Source organism: Meriones unguiculatus, chromosome 5, assembly GCF_030254825.1.
Source record: "Meriones unguiculatus strain TT.TT164.6M chromosome 5, Bangor_MerUng_6.1, whole genome shotgun sequence".
Lineage (NCBI taxonomy): Eukaryota > Metazoa > Chordata > Mammalia > Rodentia > Muridae > Meriones > Meriones unguiculatus.
Genome location: NC_083353.1, coordinates 127,164,358 through 127,177,568, shown reverse-complemented (window position 1 = coordinate 127,177,568; position 13,211 = coordinate 127,164,358). Strand labels below are relative to the sequence as shown.

At 39.5% G+C, this 13,211-nt stretch overlaps 1 protein-coding gene across 5 annotated transcripts in view; it reads left to right on the top strand.

The window, feature by feature from the left end:
* The window catches only part of LOC110564253 (solute carrier organic anion transporter family member 1A4-like), a 44,942-nt gene extending 37,787 nt beyond the window's left edge, over positions 1-7,155 (top strand). For all 5 annotated transcript variants that reach the window (XM_060384394.1, XM_021661621.2, XM_021661622.2 and 2 more), the window contains 3 exons: positions 1,608-1,672; positions 2,716-2,833; positions 5,736-7,155. In XM_060384394.1, the coding sequence (XP_060240377.1) occupies positions 1,608-1,672; positions 2,716-2,833; positions 5,736-5,955 (403 nt within the window). In that variant the 3' untranslated portion in view covers positions 5,956-7,155. The remainder of the gene's footprint in view (positions 1-1,607; positions 1,673-2,715; positions 2,834-5,735) is intronic.
* The last annotated feature ends 6,056 nt before the right edge of the window (positions 7,156-13,211 follow it).

The window sequence follows — 13,211 nt, the reverse complement described above, 5'->3', positions numbered from 1 at the left end:
GTCATGCTTACTGCATTCCGGACCCCACTTCCATCCTGCAGACACTTTCTCAATTATCTTACTCTCTAAAGTAGGCTCTCCAACTGGGTGTAAAAAAAATAATAATGTGGCTCGTTGTTTTAATGTATGGTTATTTGAAAGGTTTTGCATGTAAATGAGTGTGTGTGCATGTACATGAGCATGCCTATGCATTCATGTGTGTGTGTTTTTATGTGTGTTTGTATGCCATGGCATGCATGGTGAAACGAGAAGACATTAAATAAGACTTGGTTCTCTCTCTACCATGTGAGTTCCAGCTATTGAATTCAGTTTGTCAAGCTTGGTGGCAAAGAACTTTACCCACTGAGCCATCTTGTAGGCACTAATGTATGATTTCTTGCTGTAAGGAAGTTAAGATCTATTTCATTCTTTTTTTTCTTTTTCTTGCTGAATTTTATTTTATTACTACTTTTCTTTTTTAATTAACTAATTCAATTTACATCTTGGTCGTAGGGCCCTTCCTCCTATCCTCCCAGTCCCACCCTCCCTCCCACATCCTCTCTCTCCTATTCCTCAGACAAGGGAGCCTCCCTACCCAGACACCCCAGCTCATCTATTCACATGAAGACTTAGTTCATCTTCCTCCCCTCTGGCCTGGTAGGTCAGTCCTATCAGGGGGAAGTGATCTCAAAGCAGTCAACATAGTCCGTGTCAGAGATACCCCCCACTCCCCTAACTAGTGGGCCCACATGAAGCCTAAGATGCTTATCTCCTTGGTGTCTGTGCATTGTAGTTTGTCTATCCTGTACTATATGACTAGAAACAGACATTACAGATAATACAGTACCACTGTTTTCATGGCATCGTTACTCTTCTAGTCTGTTGTGTTTTCTTAAAATCTTTAATGGAATTGCTTCCAAAATGAAATCCCAACAGTTGAATATATTATGCTTTTCTCACCCAAAAGTGTATTTGATGGGAAAGACCACATTTTAAGAGAGCTTACATATTCCAAATTTATAATAATATTTTTCTGACTGCTTTATAGGCCACCCCTTTGTAATTTTCAAAATCATCTCAAGTCTATTTTTGCAAGGGATACAGGAGAGACAATTGTGTACAGTTGTTAAGTCTGTATAGTAAAGACATTTTCTTAATGTTATCGCCTACATAATAGATTCTTTCTCTGTGTATCTTGGGACCACATTTGCCATATTTTGAATTTTTATATAATATGTGTTAGCTTTTTGTATCAATATGACATAATGCCTGACAAACAACATAAGAGAGTAAAGATTTATTTAGTCCGTGGTTTCAGAGGTTTGTGTCCATTAGAGTGGGTATGGCCTGGTGATCACCGCGGTAACCAGGGACCTATTTATTGAAGTTAGCAGGCAATATCTAACTGTTAAGAGTTCATTTGAGATGTGTGGCAGTCAGAGCCAGCTTTCAGAAGTCCCTACTCTCCTTTCTCCGTGTGGGCTTAAGAGAGGTAGAGCTTTGCCATTCTCATTTCAGGATGGAAAGCTTAAGCATTAGAATCATGAGCTACCACTGTTATTGGAGGATTCCTGGAGAGATATGGATTTCATGATGCAGTTTTATTTATGTACGTATGTGTTTTTCAGGTGTATCAAGTCTGAAGAGAAGTCACTTGGGATTGGATTGCATACATTTTACACAAGAATATTTGGTATGAAAAATTTCCCTGATACATCAGACCAATATTAAGTGCTTAGTAAACTAATTAAGTTTCCATGAATAAGAAAGTAGCAACTATGTTGTCAACCTAAAACAGAGTTCTCACTTTAAAAAGGACTAAGAAGGTTTATTCTGGAATCAAACATGAGTGACTTTGACATAGGAACACAGATTCAGGTCACCCAAATATTGGGGACCAACACAGTGACAGTTTTGTGATGTTTATAGTTAGAGAACAAAAGAATCCATAAACAGGGCAATTCTCAAATATATCTGTTGAAACATCATGTAGGATACTTAGAGAAAAGCAGGGAAATCTCTGCTGTAGACACAGATGCTCTCTGACCCCATTCTTAGTGTTCGGTTGGACAGTAACTTCCTAACCAACAAAGCTTCCGTGATAGTCACATGGATATATGGTCAGAGTCAGGGATGGGGCAATGAATGGTCAATATAAGAGGTAAAGATAATTTGTCTCTGGTTCTGCAATATCCAAATTGCCCACGTCCAGGAAGTTCCAATGACCTGTAGCATCTTTAATATAGGTGTGCTCTGTCCATTTTTTTTGCTGAACTTCAGTGTGCAAGTACTTGTGTTTGAAATTTCTACTTGTAATTAGTCTGAGAATGAAGTAATTACACACATGAATAATATTTCTTTTTGGATTTAAAGAACTTACCTGGACTTAACCACACCTTTCATCTTTTGGTATATTTAAAAATAAAATCAGTAAGAAAGAGTTTTTGTTAGACATATAGAAAACCATCACAAGCCATTTCAGAAAATATATGAGGTTCATGATTATGAACTCAATAACTATTTTCTTAGTATCTTATAAATAGTTTGCATTTGTTGTGATCTAGAAACTTTACATTAATTTATAATTCCTAAGAACAAGTTTGGAGTCTTTTATTCATAGTTTGTTATACTGTATTTTTTAATATGGTAATTGAAATACTTTCAAATAAAATGACACATCTTTCTCTTTTCTTTCTTCCTGTCAATGGGCTGTTTTGCACTTTCTCTTCTTTGCAGCTGGCATTCCTGCACCTATTTACTTTGGTGCTCTGATAGACAGGACCTGTTTACATTGGGGAACTCTGACATGTGGTGAGCCAGGGGCGTGCAGGTTGTATGACATAAATAGTTTCAGGTAAGGATAACTTTTGAGACCTACTTTTGTACTGTATATTTTCTTGGTGTCCCCATTCATATTTAGCATGTTCTTGAGTGATAAGATTACATTTGAGTTCATTTTTGGAATGGTGTAACTTCCTTATTTATATATTTTAATATTTTCCCATTATTTTGAAGGTGCTTGGTGTGTGTGTGTGTGTGTGTGTGTATGTGTAGGGTGTCTATGTAGAGGTCCTAGAGCAGTAGGGGAGAATGACATGTTGAGCTGAACTACACATGGAAGAACAGTGGATATAAACAGGACAGCAAGATTCAAAGACCTGGGAGGTAGGTGCTGTAGATGGCGATAAAGTCTCTCATTTTCTGCCTCCCCATATCTATGGACAGAGAGGAGGGATTCTTCCCATCTGCAGGACTTGGAATGATAGAATCCCAGCACACTCGGTCAGCATGGATTCTGGGATTCGAGCTCCTGGAGAGTTCACAGCCCTCTCATGCTTATAGCCTAAATTGTGCTTACAGTAACTCTTCAGTTTAAAATATCTTGCCAGGTGCTGTACCCAAAAGTATCTTGAGAAGAGACCTGCTATCTAAATTTGACTGGCAGTCTAATCTCTGGGAACCGATAAATGCCCCATGCACTTAGTGGTTAGTTGGCTCATGAACACATTGGCTCAGTAGAGCGATGTTGGCACCCACCTATTGAAAGAGGATGTTGTCACACGTAGATATAACTGGAACCATTACGCTCAAGAAGCAGGAGACCAGGGAGCTCACCCTTGGCCATCAGAGTGCATGCAATTGTGTGTGGTTCCATGCTGCTGCTTTCTTTGTCTACAAGCAGTTACCTACATGTTTTCCACCACTCTCCTTTCTACACAGACCCCTGTCGCTAACACTAGAGTGAACCACTGTGGGTTCCCTGCTGCCCCACCCCCGGAGGAAGTCATGAGCCAGATTCTGGCTGTTACCTTGCTTGCCCTGTAGGACAGTAGTCACCAGGAAGCCCACAGAGAAACTGTGCTTGTACAGTCTGCATTGCGCTCCTCCTTGCTTCTAAATCCAGAAGGAATTTTCCTAACTCTGTATGCTCATATCTGAGGTTTCTGGATAAGCACTAACCTGAAAGATCCAGGGAGATAAAGTGCTGGCCATTTCACAGTCCTCAAGTGTGTGTGGCTGAGGTGGCTGAGATCTCATTCCTGGCAAGGTGTGCCCATAATAACAGTGTGGAAGGATTCAGCTACTGTCAGCATGTTTGTGTTGGCTAAAGTTCCAGATGCCTTGCCATCCCCACAACGGTAGACTGCGGCCCAGAACTGTAAGGCAAATTACTCCTTTCTTTCTTTTCTAACAGTGGCATGGAAATAAACTAAGACCTTTGTTACCCTGTTATCCACCTAGAAAAGTTTAATTATATTTCTAGACTGTTACAACTGAAATATTAAGCATCCACAAGGATATACTGTACTTATGCTTTCCCACTGTAGAAATAGCCATGATCATTTTCTCTATTCACATGTAGTCTAGGATTTTCTGCCTATGGAATGGTACCAGCCACTTTGGGCTGAGGCTTCTTATCTGAACAAATCTATCAAAATAATGGCCCAGAGACATGTTCACAGGCCAACATAACTCACACAGGCTTTCATTAAAACTTTCTTCCCAGGAGTTCTAGATTGTATGAATTTGACAACACTGTCATCACACCAGATTTTACTGTAAATAGTTGAGAACAGGGAGGAATAATTTCATAGTTATTTAGAAATGTGCATATGTCAAAATTATATATTTCCCAAACCAATTAAGTAAGAAACTTTAAGGCATATTGTATAAAATTTTCAAGTAACAGATGCTAATAGCAGTATATAAGTTATTATAGGATACAGTGAAAGGGAAAATTACCTAATTCCTTTTGGGAAGCTTGTACAGTCTCCATGCTTACAATGGACACTTTCAGAAAAAAAAAAAAAAAAAGAATTAGTGGTTAAAGAGATGGCTTGGGGCACGAGAACACATATTGATCATGCAGAGGACAAGAGTTCAATTCTTGTAACCCACATTGGGAAGATCATAAAATGCTCTTACTCCAACTCACAGGTATCCAGGACTCATGAGCACAGACCGACACAGAGACTCAACACATACACATAATTAAAAATAATAAAAATAAACTGAGTAGTATATATGTAAAATTATGCATAAAAATTAACAAATTTAATCTACTAATATATAAAAAATGACTAACAGGACTTATTTTAGACATGCAAGGATTTAAATATCACAAAATTTGTTGGTTTAACACAGCATATAAATTCTGAGTAGAAAAGAAAACTGAAAAATTACTTTATGATGCTTTATACATCTGTAATCAACACTTGAGCAAGTAAAATAGAAGAGTTCCATTGACCTGACACAGGGTTTCATTAGCTCACTATTTAGGTCACAGTGGCAGAGGAGACATGGTAGCCAAATGTGAGGTAAAACAGAGGAGGCATGGTGATGGAGTGTAGGGAGACTGGCCTTGCTGCATGCTCTGTCAGGAAGCAGCAAGGGCTTGAAGCGCAGAGCATAGAGCTCACATTCATCGTGGAAATTCATTGCCAGCTAAACCTTTCTGAAAACATCTTTGTAGACACAGTCAGATTTATTTCTATAGTGACCTTAAAGCCCATCAAGTTGACAAGAAAAACTAGACATCACCAAAATAAAGAAAATACATTTAACCTTTTATGATGGAAAAATTTTTAACATTTTAACCAAAAGAATTAATAACTCAGCAAAGTAGATTATATAAAGTACATGGAAAAAATAAGCACCTGATGTTTTCTTCAAAGAATAAAGGATCTGTAAGAGTATGCAAAATTAGCTTTCACTAAACACATTAAGATTTAATACAGATCAGCTCTTTTCAATAGGCGCATTTACCTTGGCGTGCCTGCAGCACTAAGAGGATTAAGTTTTGCCCCTGCATTCTTCATTCTAATACTTATGAGGAAGCTGCAACTCCCTGGGGAAATCGACTCTTCAGAAACTGAACCTGCAGAGATGAAGCTCACAGAGAAGGAAAGCGAGTGTGTGGAAGTGCACAGAAGTCCTGAGGTCCAGAATGACAGAGAACTGAAAACCAAGCTTTAGTGAGTTTTCTACTGGCCTGCAAGCCCATGAACAGAATGCACATTTCACTTGCTTTGAATCATGAGAGCTCTTATCCTTAAGGACCTCGAAAATTAGTTTTACTCATGATGAAAATATTTACTGAGAGCATTTTCAGAACTTTGGGGTAGCACTTAAGATTTTCCCAGGGAAGACTTCCACGGCGAGCCCCACACTGAACCTTAAACCTGCCTTCACTTTAAACAGCATTTTCTTTTAACTTAATCATAAGAAGCGTGGGTTTCTCAGGTGACTTCTGATAGCTTTAAAACTTTCCTATTGCCAAACCACTATTTAATTGTTTTGAATTTATACTTCAATGCTGGAGGTTTTTTGAACTGAAAACATGCGTCCTTCTTGTGCCACACTGAAATAATTTGTTTAAATTTATCCTTTCTATTTGCAAGATGTCTGCATGTGTCTTTAACTATTCAGGAGCTGTTAGCTCTCTTTTTTTATTTTAAACTTCTGATGCTTCCAAGATTAGACTTCTTGTTAATGTGTTATCTCATTTTCAATCCCTTCTTTCATTACTCATGTTACACATTTGATCATTTTTGTTTAGAGCACTTAAAAATTTATTCAGGTTATTAAAAATTGTGTGGTAAAGATGGTTGGACCTTTTTTCTACTACTTCAAAGCTGGTCATGAAACTCTGTTTTCAAAATCGGATACTTGAAATAACCAGTTCTTTCAAAGGTCCTTTGTAGAGATGAAGTTATATCTCAGTGTTACAATGATTGCCTAGTATGTGTGAGTTCCTGAGGACAACCATGAAGTAAACTACTGACAAGGTAAAATAATGTAAAATGAAATAAAAATAAATTAAGGCTGTGTGCAGTGTGAGATGGGCTCAAAAGGCTAATTCTCAGATTCGGGAGGCCTGAAGAGGCCCAGTGTTCATTTTATCCGTGTGTCCTCAGAGCACACGGCTACTTACGTTCAAAATCATCTTAGAGTAAAAACGTTAAAGAGGTCCCAGCTAGATGGTCCAGTGGAAAGAAATGTTTACCACCAAGCCTGGCAAGGTGGTTGAGATGCCCGGGATCAACATGGTGGAGGGAAAGAACAAGCTCTTGCAAGTTGTCCTTTGCCCTCTGCTCCTGTATTGTGGTGTATGTGTCCCACCACAAAAGGATATGTAAATAAACAAATATAAATAAATAAAAGTTTTAAGAGTAACTTTTGCTTTAAAATTGGAATTAATAAACTTGAGGGTACACATGACAAACAAAAGCAAGTTTCAGTGGAATGAATGAGGAATTTTCCCTGTAACTTCAAGCATTTGGATACTTGGGGTCTGATTGGAAAGTCTGCTTGGGGAGGATTAGTGAGTCACTGGGCTGGGCTTTGAGAGTGAAAAGCCTCACCCTACTTCCATTTCAGCTTCTTGCTCCAGCCACCATGCCTGCTGTTTGCTGTCATGCCTCCTTGCTGTCAGGGCCCCTCTGGAATCACAAGTCAAAATAAACCATTGCTTATATATGTTGTTCTGTGGTCATTTCTCACAGCAGTGAAAAGTGACTGATACAGATGTCATCTCATGTTGTCACTGATGAAGAAGGAAGAGATTTTAAGGAACAACAGGCCTTCTGTTGTTTTAGAGCTGTGGGTCAAGATAGTAGCATGGATAGAACTATTCCTTTCTCTTCCTCACCATTCTTCTCTTTGTAATGAAATTATATATATCACATGTAAAATATAAAACGAAATCAATCCCTAAACATAAGGAGGAAAAAGGAAGGAAAGGTGAGGAGCAGAGGTTATTTGTGCACAGGAAAGTGAGAATGTCTATAGACTGGGGCAGAATGAAGGTAGATACTTACCACTATCAAAAAGTTCTTTATGGCTTCCAGAGTGTTTGTGGGCAAGTTAAGTTGTCAAATTTCTGATACTTGAACTATGGTCATACACTTCCAAGAAGGAAAGGTTTCTTTTGCTCATGCTTCCAGAGGTCTCAGGCCATAATCACTTGGCCCTGCTGATTTGGGCCTGAGTTTGTGCAGCACTTTGGGGAAGAAACTCATAGGAAGGAATCTGCTCACCTCACATTGGCTGGGAAGCAAGGAGAGAGTGATTGGAGGGGCCAGGGGCCTAGTTTCTCTTCCAAAGACTTAACCATCATGGACCCAGTTTCCTCACCATAGGCTCCACCTCTCAATGCTTCCACCGCCTCTCAACAACACCTTGCTATGGGTTTTTGTCTGTTTTGTTTTGTTTGTTGTTTTGTTTTGTTTGTTTGTTTGAATACATGGGTCATTGGATGATGTTCCAAATCCAAGCAAGAGAAAGTAGACAACCTAACTGAAGGGCTTTCTGCAGTTATCTTCCAGGTTGTTATGGTTTACTGAATTAGTGGGTTTGTACCATAAAAGGAAAGTTTCACGGGGCTAGAGAGATGGCTTTGCAGTTAAGAGCATGTGCTGCACTTGCTCAGGATCTGAGTCTGGCTCCCTGCACCCACATCAAGAGTCTCACAGCCATCTGTGACCCCAGCTCTGGGTGATCAGAAGCCTCTGACCTCCCAGGGAACTGTGTTTACACACATGTGCTAGTACCTGGGTCTCACACCTTGTGAAGGAGGTAGTCTTTCACTCTAAGATCACAGGTCCGTCCCTGGTACATCGTAGTGGAGAAAGCAGTCCAAAATACATTGGCACTTGAGTGCTTGGGGATCTCCTCATGGTGTCCATGAGGTCTGGAAAGGTGGGTTCTGAGCTTTATTCTCATCAGTGTGTGATCATGGCACAGCAGACAGATGAGGAGAGGAGCAAGGGAAGAGGCAGGGAGACCCGGGAGTGGATCAGTTCTCCATTTAGCATTTCATTGTGACTAAACTTAACAGACAATGTACCCAACATTGCAAGAAGTTAAAAAATCAACTTCAAAAGCAAAGAAACTGGAAAAAAAATGAAAGAAAAAAAAAGAAAGGCAATAATTTTGTGTGTCAAGGAATGGAATTGAACTTGGTAAGTTAATATTCCATTGTATGGGTTTGTTAGCACAGTGAGTTCACTACAAAAAGAACCAAAGAGATGTTTACAAGCTTGCAAGTTGTCTCTGGGCCGTTCTGAGAATAGGCAGGAAGAACAAAGGCCTAGCCATTGGTCTTTATTTTCAATTTTTATTTTTTTAATATTAGCTACAGTTTGTTAACTTTGTATCCCTGCTGTATCCCACTCCCTCTTTTCCTCCCAATCTCCCCTCCCACCCTCTTAATTTAATTTCTTTATGTACTTTGATTTTTTTCTTCAGTACAAATACACATGATTAAAAACAATTTTTTTTTCATTTAGAACTATATATTATTAAAAGCAAGATTGGTTTTAAAGTTGTATTTATTTATTTAGTGTCTATGAATGCTCTCTCTGCACCCCTATGTACTCTCTCATGCATACCTGCATGACAAAAGAGGGCATCAGATCACATTATGATTTCGAGACACTGTGTGGTTGCTAGAGATTGAACTCAGGACCTCTGGAAGAGCCAACAGTATTCTTAACTGCTGAGCCATCTCTCCAGCCCTCTAAAATCAAAACTAATAATAAGTAGCATCTTTTGTAGCAGAGGAAGAAACAATCATTTATTTATTTATTTATTTTGATAAATAAATGATTGTAAATAGGGCGGCTGTCCCATTAGTGATGACGTAGTGTGCTGGTTCCTAGAATGGTTATTTTGGGTGGAAAGATATCAGTGTTTACTGGTGTCTGGAAAAGCACCTTTTCCATGATGCATGTTTTTAAGACTGAGAAAAAAAGCATTTACAGTTTTGTATGCATACAATAACTTTTACAAGTGTGCCATTTAACCCACACTACAGCAGGTATGGAAAGAAGCAGATACATGTGCATGACTATGCTTATTATTAGCCTTTACTCTTGGCCTTATTTTCCATTTATCAAATATGTGCAGACATTATTGATGAATAATCCATATAAAAAGTATGTGACATTCTGTTACACAAACTTAAGGTCTCCTTGTACACAGGTATCAGGGATAAACCTTTGAACAAAAAAGTTTAAAGTTCAAGCCAGAAAAAAAAATTTTTAAATCCCTGTCTTAAAAAAAACTAACTGGGAGTCTGGAGTAGTGGCACATGCCTGTAATCCCAGCACTCAGAGAGTCAGAAGCAGGCAGATCTCTGGGAGTTTGAGGCTAGCCTGGTTTACAAAGCAAGTCCAGGACACAGAGAAACACTGTCTTGAAAAAAACAAAAAACAAAACAAAACAAAAAAGAAAGAAGGAAAGACAGAAAGAAAAGAAAAGGAAAGGAAAGGAAAGGAAAGGAAAGGAAAGGAAAGGAAAGGAAAGGAAAGGAAAGGAAAGGAAAGGAAAGGAAAGGAAAGGAAAGGAAAGGAAAGGAAAGGAAAGGAAAGGAAAGGAAAGAAGGAAAATCAATTGGGGTTGTCGATAAGGCCACCGGTTAATAGTACTTGCTGCTCTAGCAGAGGACCCAGATTTGGTTCCCAGTGCCCATGGTGGTGAATGACAACTCAAGGGATCAAACATCCTCTTCTGTACTCTGAGGGCACACACAAAGACACATGAAAAAAATAAGTGAAAATTTAAAAACAACAGCTGTCCATGAAAATAAAATGTTAGCCCCATGTTCAGGGGTGTTCTGCTTATCCAGTTTTTTTTTTTTTAATAATTTATTTAATTTTATGTTCATTGGTATGAGGGTGTCAGACACTTGGAAATGGAGTTATAGGCAGTTGTGAGTTTACTAATGTGGGTGCTGGTAATTGAACCCGGGTCCTTTGGAAGAGCAGACAGTGCTTTTAACCATTGAGCCATCTCTCCAGGGTTTTTGATGTGGTTGTTTTGACATCCAGTTCTGGTTATTCAGTCCACAGCTGCAGTTATAGTCTGAACAAACACACAAACAAATAACACACACACCCTACTGGTGAATATGAAACAGAGAAAAACAAAACAGAGAAAAGCTCTGGAATATGCCTGAAAAGCAGGATTGAGGCATGGGACGTGTACAGCATGTGTGGCTGAGGTAGTTGATTCTCATGTTTCTCCAGCCCCCACAGGCCATGCTACAATGTCCTATTTCAAAGGCCATAAAGTACAGAGCCATTGAAAGAGAATGCAGTGTTATCATCATCAATATGAAAGATGAAAGGATTTGGTGGCAATTTTTAAAACAAAGGCCATCACAAAAGGAATAAGAAAATCTTCACTGAAGGCCAGCAGTGTCCAAACAATCCAGGTCATGACTGACTTCGTATCTTGGCAACTGAACACTATTTTCAGACATGCTCTGGGACCTCAGATAAGGACTCTCTGCAATAACTCTGGGGTCTTTAGAGTCTGCTGGGTGGTTTGCTGCTTCTGCCTTATGAGTCAAACAAAATGTATGGGAGGTCATTGTTCATTAGCATATGCATCATAATCTGGCTATCTGTGATTAATTTGGCTCATTGATTTATGGGCAGAAGGATGTTCTTGAATAAACTGTATTTGAAAGATGTCATATGACATCTTGGGATGAAACGTGGAAACTGAGGAACTCATGGCAAGATTGTGTCCCTGTGGGCAACATTAAGTAACCCCTCTTGAAAACACTGATAGTTTTTGGTCCTCCGCTGAAACCATGGAGGACTAAGAAGGGACAAATGAAACCCATAAGCCTTAGCCAGCCTGATGGCAGGATTAGTACTGAGAGGACCACAAGTGATGGCCTGCTCAGGTTTCTTTGTTATCCATACCCAGCAAGCTTCTCTTGCTTTCTCCTGCCCTGCCTGGGACTTTCCGCCATCAGCCCTCACAAGCATGATTGCTACCTTGGCCCAGTATGTGCCTGAGTTGCCCGCCCACACAACACCCTTTTGATGGTCCAGATGTTTGATGTTTATCTTCTCAGTATAAACGAAAACAGTGTGTTTGAAAGAACAAATAATCTGAGATCAGTGTTTCACAGTCGGAATCATGGGAGCCAATGACAGCCTTCTTTTATGCAATTATGGAACAAATATCAGTCTGAAATAAAATGCTGTCAAAGGGTTAAATAATAGCGACAAAAGAAAATGTAAGGAACTAGAAAGAATGAATAAAAACAAAAGCAAACAAGAGAATTAAAACCAGTGAATAGGCTCTGTGAATCCTTCTTTTTAAGACATTTCTTATTGAAACTTTTTATTTTTGTGTGTATGTGTACATACATGAGTGACATGTGGAGGGGGTTGCATGCTTGGCACATGCAACTGTGGAGGCCAGAGGTTCATGTCGGTGTCTTTCTCTCACACGTCCCACTGTAGTTTTTAAGAAAGGGTCTCTCAATGAACCGGGGGCTCACTGTTTAAAGTGAGGCTGGCTGGCCAGTGGACCCTTGTGATGCTCGTTTCTCTGTGCCCTCAGAATGGAGTAACAGGCTTGTATCATTGTCTGATCACATCAGGCTTTATTTGTAGGTGATTAACATCCTAACTCAGGTTCTCACACTTGAATCCTGAATACTTTACCCTTTAAGCACTTTCCCCAACACCCAAGAAACACATATTTTAAAATAATAGTCATGTTAAAAGTTTGTAGAATTAATAATTTATTGGTGTAATAGACAGGGTTTTATTGCTGTGAAAAGACATCATGGCCACAAAAATCATAATAAAAGAAAACATTTAATTGATATTGGCTTACAGACAGGAGGTTTAGTCCACTGTTATTATGGAGGGAGGCATGGTGCCAGGTAGGCAGACATTGCACCAAAGGAGGAACACGGAGTTCTACATCTGAATCAGCAGAAAAAGAATGTCCCTGGGCCTGGCTTGAGTACCTGAAGCCTCAAAGCCCAATCTCAGTGACACCCTTTCTCCAACAAGGCCACCCTTCCTACTACTGTCATTCACTCTGAGCCTATATGAGCTATCTTCATCTACGCTCCTATATTTAGCTGGAATCTATGAACAATCGAATGAGGTAAAGACCAGGCGTGGTCAGAGCACATCTAGTTTGTGTCCAAGTTCTGTTGAACCACCTTGGACTAATGAAGTGGAAGTAGTTTTGGAACAGTCTGGAATGCTCTTCTACAACGGGGCACAAGCTGATAGGAAGTTTTGTCAGAAACGTGTGGTTTTCACCAGCTTTCAGCAAGTCCAGGGCTTGTTAGTTTTGAAGGACCACCTGAGGCTGTCATTTTGCATAGTTTGCCATGTTTATTGGAAATCTGCTGGGCCGGGTATAGACTAGGGACAGCAGGTGAAGTTAAGGAGCTTAGGAGCAAATCT